The following is a 15897-nucleotide window of genomic DNA, read 5'->3' on the forward strand; positions in this document are numbered from 1 at the left end:
CTAACCATACATGTGTTGAACTCTTCTTACCCTTATTAAATGTGAATTAACAAAAAGATAAAAAGATTCCTTTGTTCTTTCTACTACTTCTTCTTATTCTCATGATCTCATCCATCTTTTTCTGTGCCTTAGGTTCTCAACTAATCTCATTTAATCTAGCACACAGAGACACACCCAAACACACAATATATATGTATAATATAATATTACACACAAAGATAGAAGATAGACATATAATGTATGTATATATAAATTATTAAGTGTATGTCATTTAATGGATTCATCATTAAATGAGACTAGTCTTATTCCCCTTGCCCCTCTCCTATATACTATCACACCTTTGCTAATTCCTTTGACTTCAAAATCTGAACAGGCTTTAGTTTATCTACAAACCATTAACCAAAACGAGTTTTTTCACAGATAGAGAGACTTGGCAAATTTTCAATCCCATTCAATTAGTATACACTCTCTCAACAGTCTACATTAATGAGGGTTGCTGCTTCGGATGGCTAGCAGTAACAGTTTTTTTTCCTCCACTTGTTTTTCCTTCTTAATGTCATCTTCTCTATCTCTCTCTCTATAAATTTTCCCAAGAAAACCATATCCTTTTCAACTAAACCTTGATTTGGCTCAAACACCAGTTTTGGAAACACCATTCAAATTCTTTAACTTTCTTGGAAAATTTTATCATTTTCCAGAAAATTATAACCATTCCAATTCCATTCCACATTCGTTCACATTAATCTCCCATTACTATTTCGAGAGAGAAATTTTTTATTAAAGGATATATATATTCACCTAGCTCAGGTATGGATGTATCCAATGCGATGCTGCTAGTAGCGATTGTTGCAGCTTACTGGCTATGGTTTAAGCGGATCTCACGGTGGCTAAAAGGGCCACGTGTCTGGCCGGTATTGGGAAGTCTCCCGGGCCTGATCGAGCAGCGTGACCGTATGCACGACTGGATCACTGAGAACCTCCGTGCGTGTGGCGGCACGTATCAGACATGTATCTGCGCCGTGCCTTTCTTGGCGAAGAAGCAAGGTCTCGTGACGGTCACGTGCGACCCCAAGAACATTGAACACATGCTCAAGACCCGCTTCGATAACTACCCTAAAGGTCCTACGTGGCAAGCTGTTTTCCATGACTTCCTCGGCCAAGGCATCTTTAACTCCGACGGTGACACCTGGCTTTTCCAGCGCAAAACCGCCGCTCTTGAATTCACCACCAGGTATACAAGCTTAATTAACCGGACTGTTTTAATCTTTATTATTAATGCATAATTCATGCATGTGTGCAAAAGATAACAAGCAATTGAGTATATTTATTTAATCACACACTAATTGAAGCAAAATGGCTTAAGTTTTTTTTTTTTGTGGCATATTTCAATTATCCGGTTTACTTGCTGGATTAGGTTCAATATTTGTGAATTGTTTGGCTGAAAGAATTGCATTTGGCATTTTTTTTTTAACCAGGACGCTGAGGCAAGCCATGGGTAGGTGGGTAAACCGGGGAATTAAGCTCCGGTTCTGTCCGATTCTTGAAACGGCTCAGACCAAATGCGAGCCGGTCGATCTCCAAGACTTGGTACTACGGCTCACATTCGACAACATTTGCGGTTTAGCGTTCGGGAAGGACACTCGAACCTGTGCCCCAGGACTTCCCGAGAACGGATTCGCCTCGGCTTTCGACCGAGCCACCGAAGCTTCTCTCCAGCGGTTTATCCTGCCAGAGTTCCTGTGGAGGCTCAAGAAATGGCTTGGGCTCGGCTTAGAGGTCAGCTTGAGCCGGAGCTTGGGCGAGATCGATGGATATTTGGATGCTGTCATTAATACACGTAAGCAAGAACTGCTGAGTCAGCAAGAGAGTGGGGTCCAGGGACACGACGACCTCCTCTCCCGTTTCATGAAGAAGAAAGATCAGTCTTACAGCGAGGCGTTCCTTCGACACGTGGCGCTTAATTTCATCCTAGCTGGACGTGACACGTCATCAGTAGCGCTGAGTTGGTTCTTCTGGCTCGTCACGACGCATCCAACGGTCGAGGATAAGATCGTACGCGAGATATGCTCCGTTCTGATCGAGACACGTGGAACTGACATCTCGTCGTGGACGGAGGAGCCGTTGGGATTCGATGAGGTGGATCGACTGGTTTACTTGAAGGCGGCGCTCTCCGAGACGCTCAGGCTTTACCCATCGGTGCCGGAGGACTCGAAGCACGTTGTGAACGATGATATTCTGCCGGACGGAACCTTCGTACCGGCGGGATCGTCGGTGACTTATTCGATCTACGCGGCCGGGAGGATGAAGACGACGTGGGGAGAGGATTGCCTGGAATTTAAGCCGGAGAGGTGGATCTCACCGGACGACGGGAAATTCGTGAATCACGATCAGTACCGATTCGTGGCTTTCAACGCCGGACCAAGGATCTGTCTGGGGAAGGATCTAGCGTATCTCCAGATGAAAACGATAGCGGCGGCGGTTTTACTCCGGCACAGACTGACGGTGGCGCCGGGGCACAAAGTGGAGCAGAAGATGTCGCTGACATTGTTCATGAAGAACGGACTTCTGGTAAACGTGCACAAGAGGGATTTGGAAGGGATCTTGAAGAGCCTCATAGCGAAGGAGAGAAACGACGTCGTCGCTGCTCTTAACGGTAAATGCAACGGCGCTGCTCTTAACGGTAAATGCAACGGCATTATTGGCGATGTCGTCGCCGGCGTTGCGGTGTAGACGTCGCGTCACAGCTTTTCGGGTTTATAATAATGTTTTTATAATACATACAGTTTCGTTTGGGTTTTGTGATTGTTTGGGTTAAAGTATAAAAATTGGTTTGGTTGTGTGATGTAAAAAAAATACTCTAATAGTTTGGTTGTTTTTCTCTATTGTAAGCTTTACATTTTGATAATTATCCCCATCAAATTGTAAGCTTTAAAAGAGTCCCCAAACAATAAATAAAAATTACATTCTTTAACTTGTTCCCTTAGGAACCATTCCCCATTTTGATCTCACAATCAGATCAATTTCAAAGCAGGAAAAAAGAAGAAGAAGAAGAAGATATAATGCTTTCCTCAAACCATTTCACTGCAGCTATTGACTACTTTGCTCGTTAAGGCGCTAGTCGAGAACTTTCTCTCCGGTTGCGAACAAGTTCCAGACCAGAGTTCCAATCAAATACAACGCAACTGCTACTTTGAACACGTCGTCCCATGAACCTATATAGATTGAGGTCAAAAATGAAGTTGTTGATTAGTAAGTAATTCCATGGGTGAATATCATATTCAATGCACCACGTGAATTCTCAGGTAAATGGGAAGAAGAATGTGAATCATATAATATAAAGAGACCTCGTTGGAGGATGTAGCCAGTAGCTGCAGTGCCAAAGACACCAGCGAGGACTCCTGCTGTGTTCGAAAGTCCTAAGAGTACACCCTGCGATCAGCGTCAACGTAGTTATTGAAACAAATCATTTTCAACTTTAAAGATGTTTGGTGACAAAAGTATTAAAGGAGAAACTTTATGTCATCTCACAGCGTAGCGTGGGCCAATGTCTTGATGATTAGAGTAGAGACCCGACTGTGAGAATGCATCAGAGCCCTGTTGGGGACAACATGAGTCTTAATCTCAGAGCTGGACATAACTCATGCATGGTTCTAAGTGAGACAACTGTCAGAGATTGCATTTAATTTATGTTCTATTACATAGTTGTACTCTTCAGAAGAATAATCTTGTGTCGGCAGGTGTATAAGTCAAAAATAGCATCATGTTCTCAACAGCTCCGAGCTCAATAATATGTCATAACTCTATTCTGAATCCTTTTAATCATATGATGCCATACCTGACTGCATGCCATGCAGAGAACCGCCATTGCTGGAGTTTTGACACGGCTTAGCTGAGTCAGGAAGAAGGCAGGACCCAGAAAACCAATTGATTGCATGATCTGCCACATTTGAAGACTTTTATCAGCAGAAATTGTGATGAGAAAATGTTATTTAGAAAGATTGTATTCCTTGCCTTCCGAACGGCTGTAATTGAAAGTCCTCTGCTCACGAGGGTATCAGCAATCCAACCACCAATATTAGCGAATACAGCCATAGTAAACCACGGCAACACGCATAGGAGCCCAGATTCAGTGAGGTTGAACTTTAAGACCTGCAATGTGATCAGAGACAAACAACAGACATGAATCTTTTTACTTGTTTGCAAGAATATTTAACCGTAGGGAAATAAGTGAGGTTGAACTCAATACCTGGTTGTAATATGTGGGCATCCATGTCAATAGTATGAATGTTCCCCAATTATGGCAGAAATGGGAAATTATGAGAGCCCAGACAGGGGGTTTAGACAGTATCAGCTTCCATGGAATGACTGTAACAGGTTCCCGTGGTTTGCTACCTCCGAGTATGACCTTCTTTTCTTCTTCACTTAGCTCGGGGTCATCCTTGGGAGAGCTATATGCCTGAGAGGAGACAAAACAAGTGTTTGAAAGATAAATATTTTGGTGGTTTTGTAGATATCAGAATCTTGGCTCATGTCATGGAGAATGGTTCATACATATTTTAGCCATAGCAGAAACCATATACTTCCAAGGGAGCCAAACGAATAGAAAACAGATGGCCATCCGAATTTGTGGATTAGCATAGGAGAGAACGCCAATCCTGTAACAGAACCGAGATACATGCCACTATAGACTAGTGCAAGCGATCTGCTTCTTTCTGAGACAGGGATCCATTTAGAAAGCATGTTGTTCATAGCAGGCATAGCAACACCCTGGAGCAAAGGTAGACAGTATCTAGCAGTGAGAAGTTGTACAGGTCTGCGACAAGTATAGGGAAGAGAAGAGAAATTACAGAAGAGGCCAACCTCGCCAATGCCCATGAATGCCCGCACGACAAGCAAAAAGGGGAGACCGAGTCTCGCAGCAATAGGTGTCATAATCGTGGCAATGGACCACCAGACAACACCAAAACCTAAAACCACCTTGCCGCCAAACTTATCTGCCCATATGCCTCCCAGAATCTATAGTCAAGAGAAGATGAGCACGGTTCAGGCTAAAGTTCAAATAAATGTTCCCTCTCTTTTGAATTCTAAAAAACATCACACCCTATTTGAATTAGACCTGAGTAAGTAAATAGCCCCAGAAGAAAGAGGACTGAATTAAGCCAACAGTTGCACTGTTCCAGTTATATTCTTGTGACATGGGAAGAATTGCAATGCTCATGTTCACCTGCCACAAGCATCTTATTAAGTAAACAAGCAGTAGGAAAAATATGACGTTAATGTTTATTGAACAAAAATAAGCAACATATACTCACACGGTCCATGTTGCATAGAAGAAATGATGCAAAGCATAAGAGCACAATCACCCAGCGTCTAGGAAACTGCTGCCACCATGGGAGATTTCCTTGGGCTAAAACGGCTTCAGCTGACCCATCCGCTGAGGGCAGTGAGTCTACAACTCCTTCTGTAATATCGGACTCCTCTGATTTGTAGTAAGCACGAGATCTGTTTATCTTGCTAATTCCATAATCCTTGATATTGTTCCTAAACCTAATTCTACTGTCCATTCCTGGTTGAAGGAAACATTTAAAACCTCTCCTGTGTCCCAGTTCATGCTGTAAAGTAGCTTGCAGAGGTAAAATCTTTCGTGGTTGATGATTACGGCACAATGCTATATGCAAATAAGAAAATGCTTTAGCATAATTTTTTAATAAAGCTGGAGAGGCATCAAAGATGGGATAATACCATTTGATTTTCTATTACAGAGCTCCGAACCATTGATTCCTAGTCTCTGGTACAAAATACCTCTTTCGTTCTGAAAACCATTGCCTGACAACATTAGGAAAAATTTGGGATTTCAAAACACTAAGGATTTTAATACCAAAGTAGGACAGAATTCATTGCGAGTGTTCCAGAACACTAGAACAGTTGAGTATATTCATTTGGAGATAAAGGTGAAGTGGAATTCTTCACTCCTGTAGTACAGAGAGACGAGAAATTTACTGAATCCAAAGCATGACACACGTCAATCATAATCACTATACAAAAACCCAGCTCTGATGTCGTTAACTACCAAACTTGCTACACTTTAATCCATTAACATAATCCGATAAACAACCCTAAAATTGGCTAAATTCAGTACATCCAGCCTAAACACGATGATGCCCAGAGAAATTCACCAATGGCTGTGATGGACGTGAAAATAACGACAAATACGCGAATGATTCGCTAAATGCACTATCAGGGAATTGGCAATCTCGAGCTAAAGAAGAGAAGAATCAAAAGAAAAGCGAGATACCGGAGCCGATGAAGCAACCGAAGTTCCTGTTTGAAATCAAGCCACCGATAGCCATGCTGCTGCTTGCTTTTCAGAACAAAAGGTGGACGGAAGAAGAAAGGACAATCTTCAAGCTTATTCCATAGAAGAAGAGGAGCGGAGTAAACGAAGAGGAAGTATCCGAATAATCTTCGGATAAAACCGAGAGAGAGAGTGAGAGGCTTCGGCACTGCCTTATGCAACGAAGCGGGAAAATCCCTAGTGGCCATATGGGGAAGAAGAGGAAAAGGGGGGTCGAGAAGGTGACACGTGGCGCATCATCTTCTACTCGTTGGAAGTTGGTCCTTAATTTACGGATGTACCCCCTATGTCGCAATGAGAAAATACCCCAGGCTGACTGGTAATTAGCACGAAGGAAGTAGGGCTATTATTGGGAATTGGGTGGAAAATATCTGAGCCGTTACCGCCGAAGATGACCTCACCTTAGAAAGTTGTTAGACCAAACAAAAAGCTGCTATGTAGTCGAGGAACATATTCTGACACGTAACATCTGGGCTTTTGTTGGGCCTACGAATCCATTATGCTGCATGTACTTTGACGGGCTTAAATGAAGAACTCTGTCCCAATTTATTTTACTATTTTTAGTCATGAATTTTAACTGGATGTCCGCATAAAGTATGCTTTTTTTATATATATTTAAACCTCTAATGAAACACATCCGTATACAAATTACAAAACTGGCATCGCAAAATACTACAGCTTAGGAAAATAAGAGTTCTACATTGAAAAACTGAAAAGACAATTAAAAAAAAAAAATTTGAAATATAATAACCAGTTCATCTTCAAATAAAACCGTTCCATTCTCCAACCAATCAACCATTATGATGACATGCAATATAGCTCCAGAGTTTATATATCACTAGCACGTATATATATGAGCTAAAGTAACTCCAAAGTGGGATGGTAATTAAGAAGAAAGAAGCCACTTTGGTTCTGTTCACTTTTTGTTGATAGACTCCACCTTACCGTCATTACCTCCGAGCAAAAGATACTTATCCTTGCGAGTAAGTTGGGTGCATTCGAAGCCCAACACGTCGCCGATCACTTTCTGGACGTAATTAGCCACATCGAAAGGCGTCTTACCGCCGCCTCTCACAGTCATTTCTTCAGGCAAGCGATCCAAGAAAGTGGCCTCGTACCTAGGTCTTGGGTTCATGAAGAAGAAGTAAGGGTCCCAAAACTTGACACCCCTCACCGTAGTTCCGTTGAACATTCCTTGTTTACAGTTCATCGCCACCGGCACGATTCTGTCGCTGAGCTCTGCGAATAAGGCGCTGAATCTCAGTAGATACTCTTCTCTGCACGTCGTGCCTTCCGGACATATCACCAAGTCCCCTGTTAACATATATATATATATATATATATATATATATATCAAAAAGCTTTCAAGTACACTTTTATATATGTTTGGACGAGCTGATAATTAATTTATCATGAGAAGATGCGTTACCTTTCTCGAGAAGTTTTCTCATGCGGGTAGCGTCAGCGGCACGGTCACGGGTGAGAGCGACAGCAGGAATAGGAGAAAGCATTAAGGAGAGACGAGAGACACTGTAAGTGACGCAAGAGATCTTGCGTCTGAGAGCAATGGCTACGATGATGGGATCAAGTGCAGTGCGGTGGTTGAGAACGTAGAGGTTACCGGGAGTTCCGGGGGAAGGAGGAGGAGGACGGTGGCCACGGATGGTTAGCTGTATTCCGAGCATCTCGTAAGTGTAACGGACGAATCTTTCGGGTAAAGGGAGGTTGAAGTAGACGCGGATGATTGAGAGGATGAAGCCAAATGGAAGCCAGAGGTAAGTGATAATGGCGTTTAACGGCGTTGGACGCTGGACCAAACGGCCGTCGTGGAAGATTATTCGGTTCTTTAGACGTTCTTTTGGAATTGTCGTGGCTGACTTGCTCGCATGAACCATGTAACCTTTCTGTTGAATTACCCCAAAAACAATGTGAATCAATCAAACGTTATTCATTAAATGTGCTAACATGTCGCTGAATTGTCTAACCATGATTTAACTAAGATTTTTGTGTGTTTCCAAAAAAGATTGTTTATTGAAATATTTAATCATTAAATGGACTGCCCAAAATGTGGGTGGGTACTAGTAGATGGTTGGGTGGGAAGAAGAAAAAAACAAGCGAGGGGGCCCGTGAGGTGATAAACATTTATGAACCTTTACTTACTGATGATTCACGCATTGACATTTTGACATTAAACCAGTCAAACAAGCTTAAGCAGGTAGTTGGCTTAATTATTAATGATAAATACACGACAGGAAATTAAGCAAAGCTAAGAGAATAAAACACACTAGGGTTAAGTTGTCAAGCTACCTTGAATAGTTGTCTTTCACTACAAATTTTTTGAAAAAATTCTGCCCCTGAACGTACCATTGGGATAAATAATCTTGGGTTCAAGTGCGAAAACGTTATATCATATGATGGCACTATAATCATCGGTTTAAATCCACAAATGGAAATTTGAGTAATTAATACCTTGCAAATAGACATGAAATCGTGATCGGAGGTTCGATCACCGATGCCGAGATCGGGTGATCCATCGTCTCCAAACTCTTTCGAAATGGCTAATCTCTTAAGGTCACCAACAAGAACACCAGGATTCTTGACAAATCCGGTGGCTCTTTTGGTCTTGGGATTAACCTCAATCTCCGTTCCAAGAACTTTATCTCCTCCGAGATAATCCTTCACAAACGCTTCCACCATCACTGTCGGATTCGCCGTCACCACCACTTTCCTCTTACACTTTTCAAACACCTCGAAACTGTCTTTCCTCACGTCCGCCGCATAAAACCTAATCAAACTCCCACCACCAAAATTTAGAGAAACAGAGTAATCTAAAATCGAATCGAAACAGAGTTCACCTGCAAAACAGAGTAATCCAGACATTGGAAGCAATGTACTAGCGGAGGAGATAATGGAGTCGGTACCGTGGAAGAACGGCGCGAGAGACGAGCTCGATGTCGCGGAACTTGAGACCGGCGAAGGAGATGAAGATGAGGATTTGGATCCCCATAGATTCCGAGACTAATATGTAAGAGATAATGACAATCGGTAACGAGAGAAGGAGGACTAAGCCACGGAAAAGGCTTCCGGCTTCAACTGCGACAAGCATGAAGTAAGGGAAGGAGCTTCTCGACAGAAGCAGAGTCCCGTCCAGATCGGCGGCGATCGAACCATGATCTCCGCCTCCGCATTCCGTTATCGGAGGAAAGTTTCGACTCTTCTTCTCCGGCGACATCTTCCGAGTCTCACTGTCTCGTTTAATTTGACACTTCTTTCTTTCCTTTAATAAGGAAGCAGAGCGCAAAATTGAATGTGGAAGGAGAGAGAGAGAGAGGGAACGTTCCGTTTTAAATGCAATAGTGATTACTGAAATTACCAAAATGGGCTTATACATATTTGTTTTTTAATCCAGCCCCCACCACGAGATGAGATAAAAATATATCCTTAAAAGTATATTTTGTAACAAAAACAACCCTCATTCTCTTCTCCTTATGACCTTCCAACTTTTTTTTTTTTGGGTTTGTGATACTTCTCATTTTTATAATTTGAAATGTATTTAATTATTATTCCATTAGTATTGTAGCTAAATGAAACTCTTGAAAATTATCCAAAATAATCAAATGATCTTACGTTACATATGAAATTGTGAATCAGACAGATAATTTTTTAAAAGAAATGTCTGTATATATGAGGAAATATAAAAAGCGGTCTTCTTTTCAATCTTAGTGATTATGTTGGTCACATAAAATAAGGTAGCTCAGCAGCTCACCAGATAGAAGGCCGTAATATTAATTCAGTGGGTTATATCATAGGGATATATCTTTATATAGATACATCTGGGTATATCTATTTATATATATCATAACTATGTCATATCCTCAAACAGTAAAGTCTAGGGCCACATTTCGAATTATATTTATTCTATGAGAACGACTTGGTTCGCTATGTATTGAGTTGATTCAGTAGCATCCAATATTTCGTAGAATCTTAAGATTATGTAATTCGGCTGACATACTTTTTTGGTGTTCAGCATAAATTCAGTATTCCCTATCATTTTTCTTCGAATTGTGTAATCTATTTATACTAGTTTTGATTTAAATTAGGTTCAATCGATTATTTGAAGATTAGTTTTCGATATTTTATAAGCAAAAAATATAATTCGCATTTCCAAATATGTCACTCGGCATAGATTGGTAAAAATATGTATAATCACAGAAGATCTTCATTATGCAATATATAGGTGAGTCGGTGGCTCGAGTTATTAAATCTTATTAAATCTTGACTCTACAATCTGTCCTTAGTGTGAAAATATTCGACCGTTGGAGGTTGCACCGCCTTGAGCCGCACATTTATGCTTTATATAAAACATATATACGAGTACTCACATGAGAGTGTGTGACTGTATAATCAAGAATATGATGTACTTGATAAGTGTTTAGAATGTTTATGGATTTTCCTCTAAATAAAATAAAGCAATCATCCTTTGTTTTTTTTTTAAAAAAAAATACTTCTACTCATTTTAGAATCGCTAGAGTAAATCTATTTCATTAATGCCAAGTTTAATCTGTTTAGAAAGATGTAAAAAAAACTGAAATCATAATAAGTTATTCATTTCGTTTATTTGGTACATTGAAATAATAGTTAAATAAATAAATAAAAAACACAGCAAAAATAATCGGGACAATCCACGAGTGAAAACTGTTAAAAGAAAATTAAATCGCAGATTCTTTTTTTTTTAAACTGTGGTTGTATAGTCAAACGGACCAACCCAAAGGGCTGGAGCCTGGAGCAATCCACTTTGGCAAGTACTAAGTACTAAATTGTTATTCTCTTTGTTTCTACTTTTTACAAATAAAAAATGGAAAAACAAGTTATTTCCATTATAGAGTAGTTTGTTCACCCACACTGCCACACATGCTACGTCGTGTAACATCTCCGATTTGCTATTTCCGGACAAAAATATTTCGTGTAAAGAATTGATATTATGATTTTTTGATTAATCTAAACGCAAACGGATGGTAATTCGAGAAACAAATTTGTATTTGGGGGGTATTTCTGAAACGAATCTGGAGAGCCAAATAAGACGATATGTGGATCCGATGCAAGCTTGACAAAATATTTAAGTACGAGGAGTTGTTAATTTCGGCTTATTGAACATTTAGAGTTATGGGGTTCTATCATCGCTAGAAGCCTAGAACTAGAGAAGTTAGAGCATTATTATCGGGTCTTTAAGGGTGTTTTTAGTAAAAACTTAATATTTTAAAAATAAATTTGAAGAGAGAATTAGTAAAAACGTTTCTTAATTGGGGATATTTGCGTCTCCTAAAAACACATGAAGGCTTGGGATTGGTTAAAAAAAATTGGAGAGAAATGAGTTTGTTTTGCTTTTTTCATTTCTCCCATTTTTTTATTTTTTTATAGAAACCCAAAACGGTTTCAACAATGTCCGCCCCAAATATCTAAATTTTAACACAGTTTCTTATTCACCTTTTTACTCAGATAATAATTAAAAATTGCTTTAAAAACCCATTAAAAATTGCTTTAAAGACCCAAAAGGGTTTCTACCGATGATCTTATACCTTAAAATGGCTTGTTATTTATTTATGTTGAGCCAATCGCTCACAAATGGACCAAAATTATGTAGTTTTAAATGGAAGCACTTTGGGAGATCCCCATTAACGTAAACTAGGGCCTAATACATTGAACTGCTGAAGAAAAGAAAACAGAAATAATTTTGAGATGCAAGCAAAGAGCAGTCCACAGTAGTAGAACAAACCAGGTTTCTTACAGACAAATCCCAAATAACTTGCTGAAAAGGCTCCATAATGGGTAGCAAATACATAGCAAAACAAAAGCTAGGTGGTGGATATATATAATACGCAAACAAGTTACACGACATTAGAGAACAAATCCAGGACCGTGGAATCTTTGTTCATCGCTCAGCTCTTGCTCTTGAAAGGAATGGCCCTGATGACAATCTGGTGATAGAGTGCTGCTAGAGCTGCTCCAATAAATGGTCCAACCCAGAAAATCCACTGCAACACACAAAATAATTATTCAAATTTCAAACACACATATTCATGTATATATATAATAAAGTAAAAATGTGTTTGAGTGGTCCTCTAATTTAGAAAGGGAGTGTTGTTGAACTCACATGGTCGTCCCAGGAGTGGTCCTTGTTGTAGATAATGGCGGCTCCAAGGCTTCTAGCTGGGTTGATTCCGGTTCCGGTTATCGGAATTGTCGCCAGGTGTACCAAGAACACTGCAAACCCGATTGGGAGTGGCGCCAATATCTACAATTTCCATTTGATAGAAAAAATATCAGACACAAACCGGAAACAATAAGAGAAAAACTAATTGGCTCGTTGGCTACTACTAATTAAACCATATAAAATCAACAAACCGAACACCTGAGAAATAGCAAACCGGAATAAACCGGGAAAGTGGGGTACTTACCGGGACGTGTGAATCACGGGCGCTTCTCTTGGCGTCGGTGGCGGAGAAGACCGTGTAGACGAGAACGAAGGTTCCGATGATTTCAGCACCGAGTCCAGAACCCTTGGTGTAGCCGGGAGCGACTGTGTTGGCACCGCCACCGAGAGTCTGGTACGGCGTTGGCTGGAAACCCTTGACGACTCCGGCACCACAGATGGCTCCGAGGCATTGCATTATCATGTAGAACACAGCTCTGGTCAGAGACAATTTCCGAGCCAAGAACAGACCGAATGTAACCGCAGGGTTGATGTGTCCACCTGAAACATAAATCCCAAACATATGTTACAGATTTGAAGGGTCAACATCGATATCACCATAAAAGTTACGAGCTTTGAAGGAAACTACAGTAAAATTTGGAGAAATGGAAATAGCTTTTAGAGATCTCGAGAGTCCTAAGCATCAAAAGAACCGAAATTTTACTACTTTTTTAACTGCCAACGTCCTTGATGCTTTTCGGGTAAACGCTAAAAACAGAGCATCTACCCAGAACCAAAACAAAGAACCACCTTCAGATTTTCCAGAAATTACAACGACAAATAAACTCAACAGATTCAGGTTTTTCTCCTTTTAAATATATACTTTTTAACTTTCTGAGAATAACTACTTCTTTGCCTTCCATTTCGGAGATCTAGAGAAATCCAAACATCAAAAGAATCGAAATTTTTCTACTTTTTCGGTAAACCAAGCTCAGCAACTAATCCATAAACGATAAGAAGAAGAAAAGAAAAAAAAAAAACGGAACGCAAGGAAGATGACCTGAAATTCCAGCAGTACAGTAGACAAGAGCAAAGATCATGCCACCAAAGGCCCAAGCGATGCCTTGGATTCCAACAGATGCACACATGTTTGGTGCTCTCTTCACTCCCATCACAGTCAGAACAGTGATGTAAAGGAAGAGGAAAGTAGCTATGAACTCGGCGATTCCAGCTCTCCAGAACGACCATGAGCTCAGCTCTCCGGGCTCGAACAGTGGCGCAGGCGGTGGCTCTTTGTAGTCCTTGTCCGACTGAGCCGACGTCCCGATCGGCTGCCTCTCCGGGAACTTGTTAGCTCCAACTCTCACATCTTCTTCTTTGCCGTCCATTTCTCTCCCACTTCTTTTTTTTAGGGTTTCTCTCTCTCTCTCTCTCTCAAGAAAGGTGCCAAGTTTTTAAGCTTTTTTTTTTCTTTTTCTTCAGTGAAGAAGAATTGTGTGTGTGGTGGATAGAGACTGAAATTTATAGAGGATAGCATATAAAAATGCCTAACGTCTCCAAACATTAAATTTCAATATTTTTATTTTTTGGACAAAGACAGAAAATAAATACTACTACAGTACTAGAACCAATAGTGTGTGTGTGTGTTTTTTTTTTTGTGTCAACTAGTATAACGAATAGTTAACACCTAATTATTGTCATCGTTGTAATAAGAAATCATACTGTTAGTTGCGTAACAAATGAGTTATATTGCTGCGGTAATGCTAGATTGCTAGTTAACACAATTATGAATTTTCTCTATTTTGTTAAAGTACTAATCTAGTTTCGTATTGTTTTATATCACCTAGTCTAGTGCCGTTATACTTATATTAGATTGTACGTTGTGGTGATTAATGAACATATAAATATTTATGTAAATGAATAGTTTTGTAATTTGTATTAAATAGAAATAACGATGGAGGAGACTGGAGAGGGTTCTAGAACGTACCGAGGTGGCTCTCGTATATAGACAAAAATCTGACCTGTCTTTTCTCTTTTCTTCTTGCCTAGAAAAAAGATAGTGGGTCCAGTTTTTGGACGGTAATAAAATCAACCAGCCCAATAAAGCCCAATAGATAAAACGGTAAAAGAAAAGAAAAGAAACGGTAAAAGAAAAGAAAAGAGCTGAGCTCAACGAATCACCCCAACGAAAATCACTTGTTAACTTTGTTTTCAGGATCACATATCGGACCGTTGGAGAAAAATTGACAGCAAGTCATATTCTCTGGACTACAGTGCCATGCTTAAAATAATTCAGAAATCATGTATATATATATATATATATATATTTTATTGCCTTTGTATTGTTCCTGGGTAAATTTTATTTTTGTTTTACATATTTCCTTCCCTATTTCAATCATTCCTTCCAGAAAATATAATGACCAAAAAATAGTGTTACATACCGAATTAGTGATTAAAGGTAATGTAGCAATGGTAGGGACAATTATCAACCTACCACGTGGTGCTTCCTTTTTAACTTTTGCTCAGCTTTCTACTATGTTGCCTGAAATTGACAAGCCTCGCATTATAAATCTGGTCTCTAATCAATGATACTTAATATTTGTAATTCGCTTGTTGAAAGAATAAAGGACCATTTTTGTCACACAAAAAAAAAGAATAAAGAACCATCGGAGGTTTTTTTTTATTCAATTATTGGTTTGCATGCAAGTAAATAAATAATTCAGTTTCCAATTTTGGGTGCTGACATGTAAAGGTTTGAACAGCTCAGAGATGGGTATTGCTTCTCTGTGATCACATGCTTCGTTGCCTAGCCAACAACACTAGTTCTTATCCTCAAAATTTCCAAATTTTCAAATTAAGTTTTGTAAATGAACATTTTACTAAATGTTTATTTCTTTCCAATAGAGTACAGAATTGTGAAAAAAGATATACAGTATTGTGGAAGCTGTTAATGTGAATTGTGTGCGACGTATTCATTTTTGAAACGCAACTCAGTACCGCCCAGCCAATTCATTCTTGACACGTGGCAAAAGATAGAGTAAACCCGTTAAACATGTGTTTTGTTTTATTGGGACGGTCCCGACCAAAGCCGTATATGACAGTCTATATGACATTTTCCTCCTTTGATATAATTATTAATAGCTGACATTAGCAATAAATGATTGCTTCGGAAAATTAGAATTATTTTGTGATGTTAGCAATTTCATTTAGACCAAAAAAGCATATTTCATTTTTATCTTCCTAGCTAAATTGTAATGGTAAAAGAACTATATGTTCAGTTTACCGTTTAATGCTACATTTGAGAAATACTGAAAAATGTATCAAGATAGTTTTGCTTAAGTTGGATAGTTGT

At 39.6% G+C, this 15897-nt stretch overlaps 4 protein-coding genes across 4 annotated transcripts; 1 reads left to right on the forward strand and 3 right to left on the reverse strand.

Annotated features, from left to right (window-relative positions):
- The first annotated feature begins 389 nt into the window (after positions 1 to 389).
- Positions 390 to 2972, forward strand: LOC18015009 (cytochrome P450 86A2). The gene is made up of 2 exons (XM_006396174.2): positions 390 to 1231; positions 1476 to 2972. Exons 1-2 carry the CDS (start codon positions 810 to 812, stop codon positions 2728 to 2730), a joined length of 1677 nt encoding a protein of 558 aa, XP_006396237.1. The 5' UTR covers positions 390 to 809; the 3' UTR covers positions 2731 to 2972.
- Positions 2854 to 6527, reverse strand: LOC18015010 (ascorbate transporter, chloroplastic). The gene is made up of 12 exons (XM_006396175.2): positions 6296 to 6527; positions 5743 to 5826; positions 5313 to 5668; positions 5117 to 5224; positions 4861 to 5016; positions 4552 to 4767; positions 4247 to 4456; positions 4012 to 4149; positions 3836 to 3937; positions 3529 to 3594; positions 3345 to 3429; positions 2854 to 3212 (listed from the first exon to the last, which is right to left on the reverse strand). Exons 1-12 carry the CDS (start codon positions 6348 to 6350, stop codon positions 3115 to 3117), a joined length of 1674 nt encoding a protein of 557 aa, XP_006396238.1. The 5' UTR covers positions 6351 to 6527; the 3' UTR covers positions 2854 to 3114.
- Positions 6528 to 6959: 432 nt separating this feature from the next.
- LOC18015011 (probable glycerol-3-phosphate acyltransferase 8) lies at positions 6960 to 9647 on the reverse strand. Its single transcript, XM_006396177.2, has 4 exons — positions 9277 to 9647; positions 8825 to 9140; positions 7785 to 8259; positions 6960 to 7669 (listed from the first exon to the last, which is right to left on the reverse strand). Exons 1-4 carry the CDS (start codon positions 9585 to 9587, stop codon positions 7272 to 7274), a joined length of 1500 nt encoding a protein of 499 aa, XP_006396240.1. The 5' UTR covers positions 9588 to 9647; the 3' UTR covers positions 6960 to 7271.
- A 2418-nt stretch (positions 9648 to 12065) lies between these two features.
- Positions 12066 to 14048, reverse strand: LOC18015110 (probable aquaporin PIP1-4). Its single transcript, XM_006396178.2, has 4 exons — positions 13606 to 14048; positions 12811 to 13106; positions 12507 to 12647; positions 12066 to 12387 (listed from the first exon to the last, which is right to left on the reverse strand). The coding sequence occupies exons 1-4, from the start codon at positions 13931 to 13933 to the stop codon at positions 12292 to 12294; spliced, it is 861 nt and encodes a 286-aa protein (XP_006396241.1). The 5' UTR covers positions 13934 to 14048; the 3' UTR covers positions 12066 to 12291.
- Between the last annotated feature and the right edge of the window lie 1849 nt (positions 14049 to 15897).

This window comes from Eutrema salsugineum, unplaced genomic scaffold, assembly GCF_000478725.1.
Source record: "Eutrema salsugineum unplaced genomic scaffold, Eutsalg1_0 scaffold_3, whole genome shotgun sequence".
Classification (NCBI taxonomy): domain Eukaryota; kingdom Viridiplantae; phylum Streptophyta; class Magnoliopsida; order Brassicales; family Brassicaceae; genus Eutrema; species Eutrema salsugineum.

Excerpts from the sequence above, each read along its gene's own strand:
- LOC18015110 (XM_006396178.2), bottom strand. The coding sequence starts at position 13,933 with ATGGACGGCAAAGAAGAAGATGTGAGAGTTGGAGCTAACAAGTTCCCG. Across the intron at positions 12,648-12,810 it reads CCCGTGATTCACACGTCCCG|ATATTGGCGCCACTCCCAAT; the intron begins GTAAGTACCCCA and ends TGGAAATTGTAG. Across the intron at positions 12,388-12,506 it reads ACCACTCCTGGGACGACCAT|TGGATTTTCTGGGTTGGACC; the intron begins GTGAGTTCAACA and ends TGTGTGTTGCAG.
- LOC18015011 (XM_006396177.2), bottom strand. The coding sequence starts at position 9,587 with ATGTCGCCGGAGAAGAAGAGTCGAAACTTTCCTCCGATAACGGAATGC. Across the intron at positions 9,141-9,276 it reads TCTCGCGCCGTTCTTCCACG|GTTTTATGCGGCGGACGTGA; the intron begins GTACCGACTCCA and ends GAGTTTGATTAG. Across the intron at positions 7,670-7,784 it reads GAGAAAACTTCTCGAGAAAG|GGGACTTGGTGATATGTCCG; the intron begins GTAACGCATCTT and ends ATATGTTAACAG.
- LOC18015009 (XM_006396174.2), top strand. The coding sequence starts at position 810 with ATGGATGTATCCAATGCGATGCTGCTAGTAGCGATTGTTGCAGCTTAC. Across the intron at positions 1,232-1,475 it reads GCTCTTGAATTCACCACCAG|GACGCTGAGGCAAGCCATGG; the intron begins GTATACAAGCTT and ends TTTTTTAACCAG.
- LOC18015010 (XM_006396175.2), bottom strand. The coding sequence starts at position 6,350 with ATGGCTATCGGTGGCTTGATTTCAAACAGGAACTTCGGTTGCTTCATC. Across the intron at positions 5,017-5,116 it reads GGGGCTATTTACTTACTCAG|ATTCTGGGAGGCATATGGGC; the intron begins GTCTAATTCAAA and ends TCTTGACTATAG. Across the intron at positions 4,150-4,246 it reads TGCCCACATATTACAACCAG|GTCTTAAAGTTCAACCTCAC; the intron begins GTATTGAGTTCA and ends ATCACATTGCAG.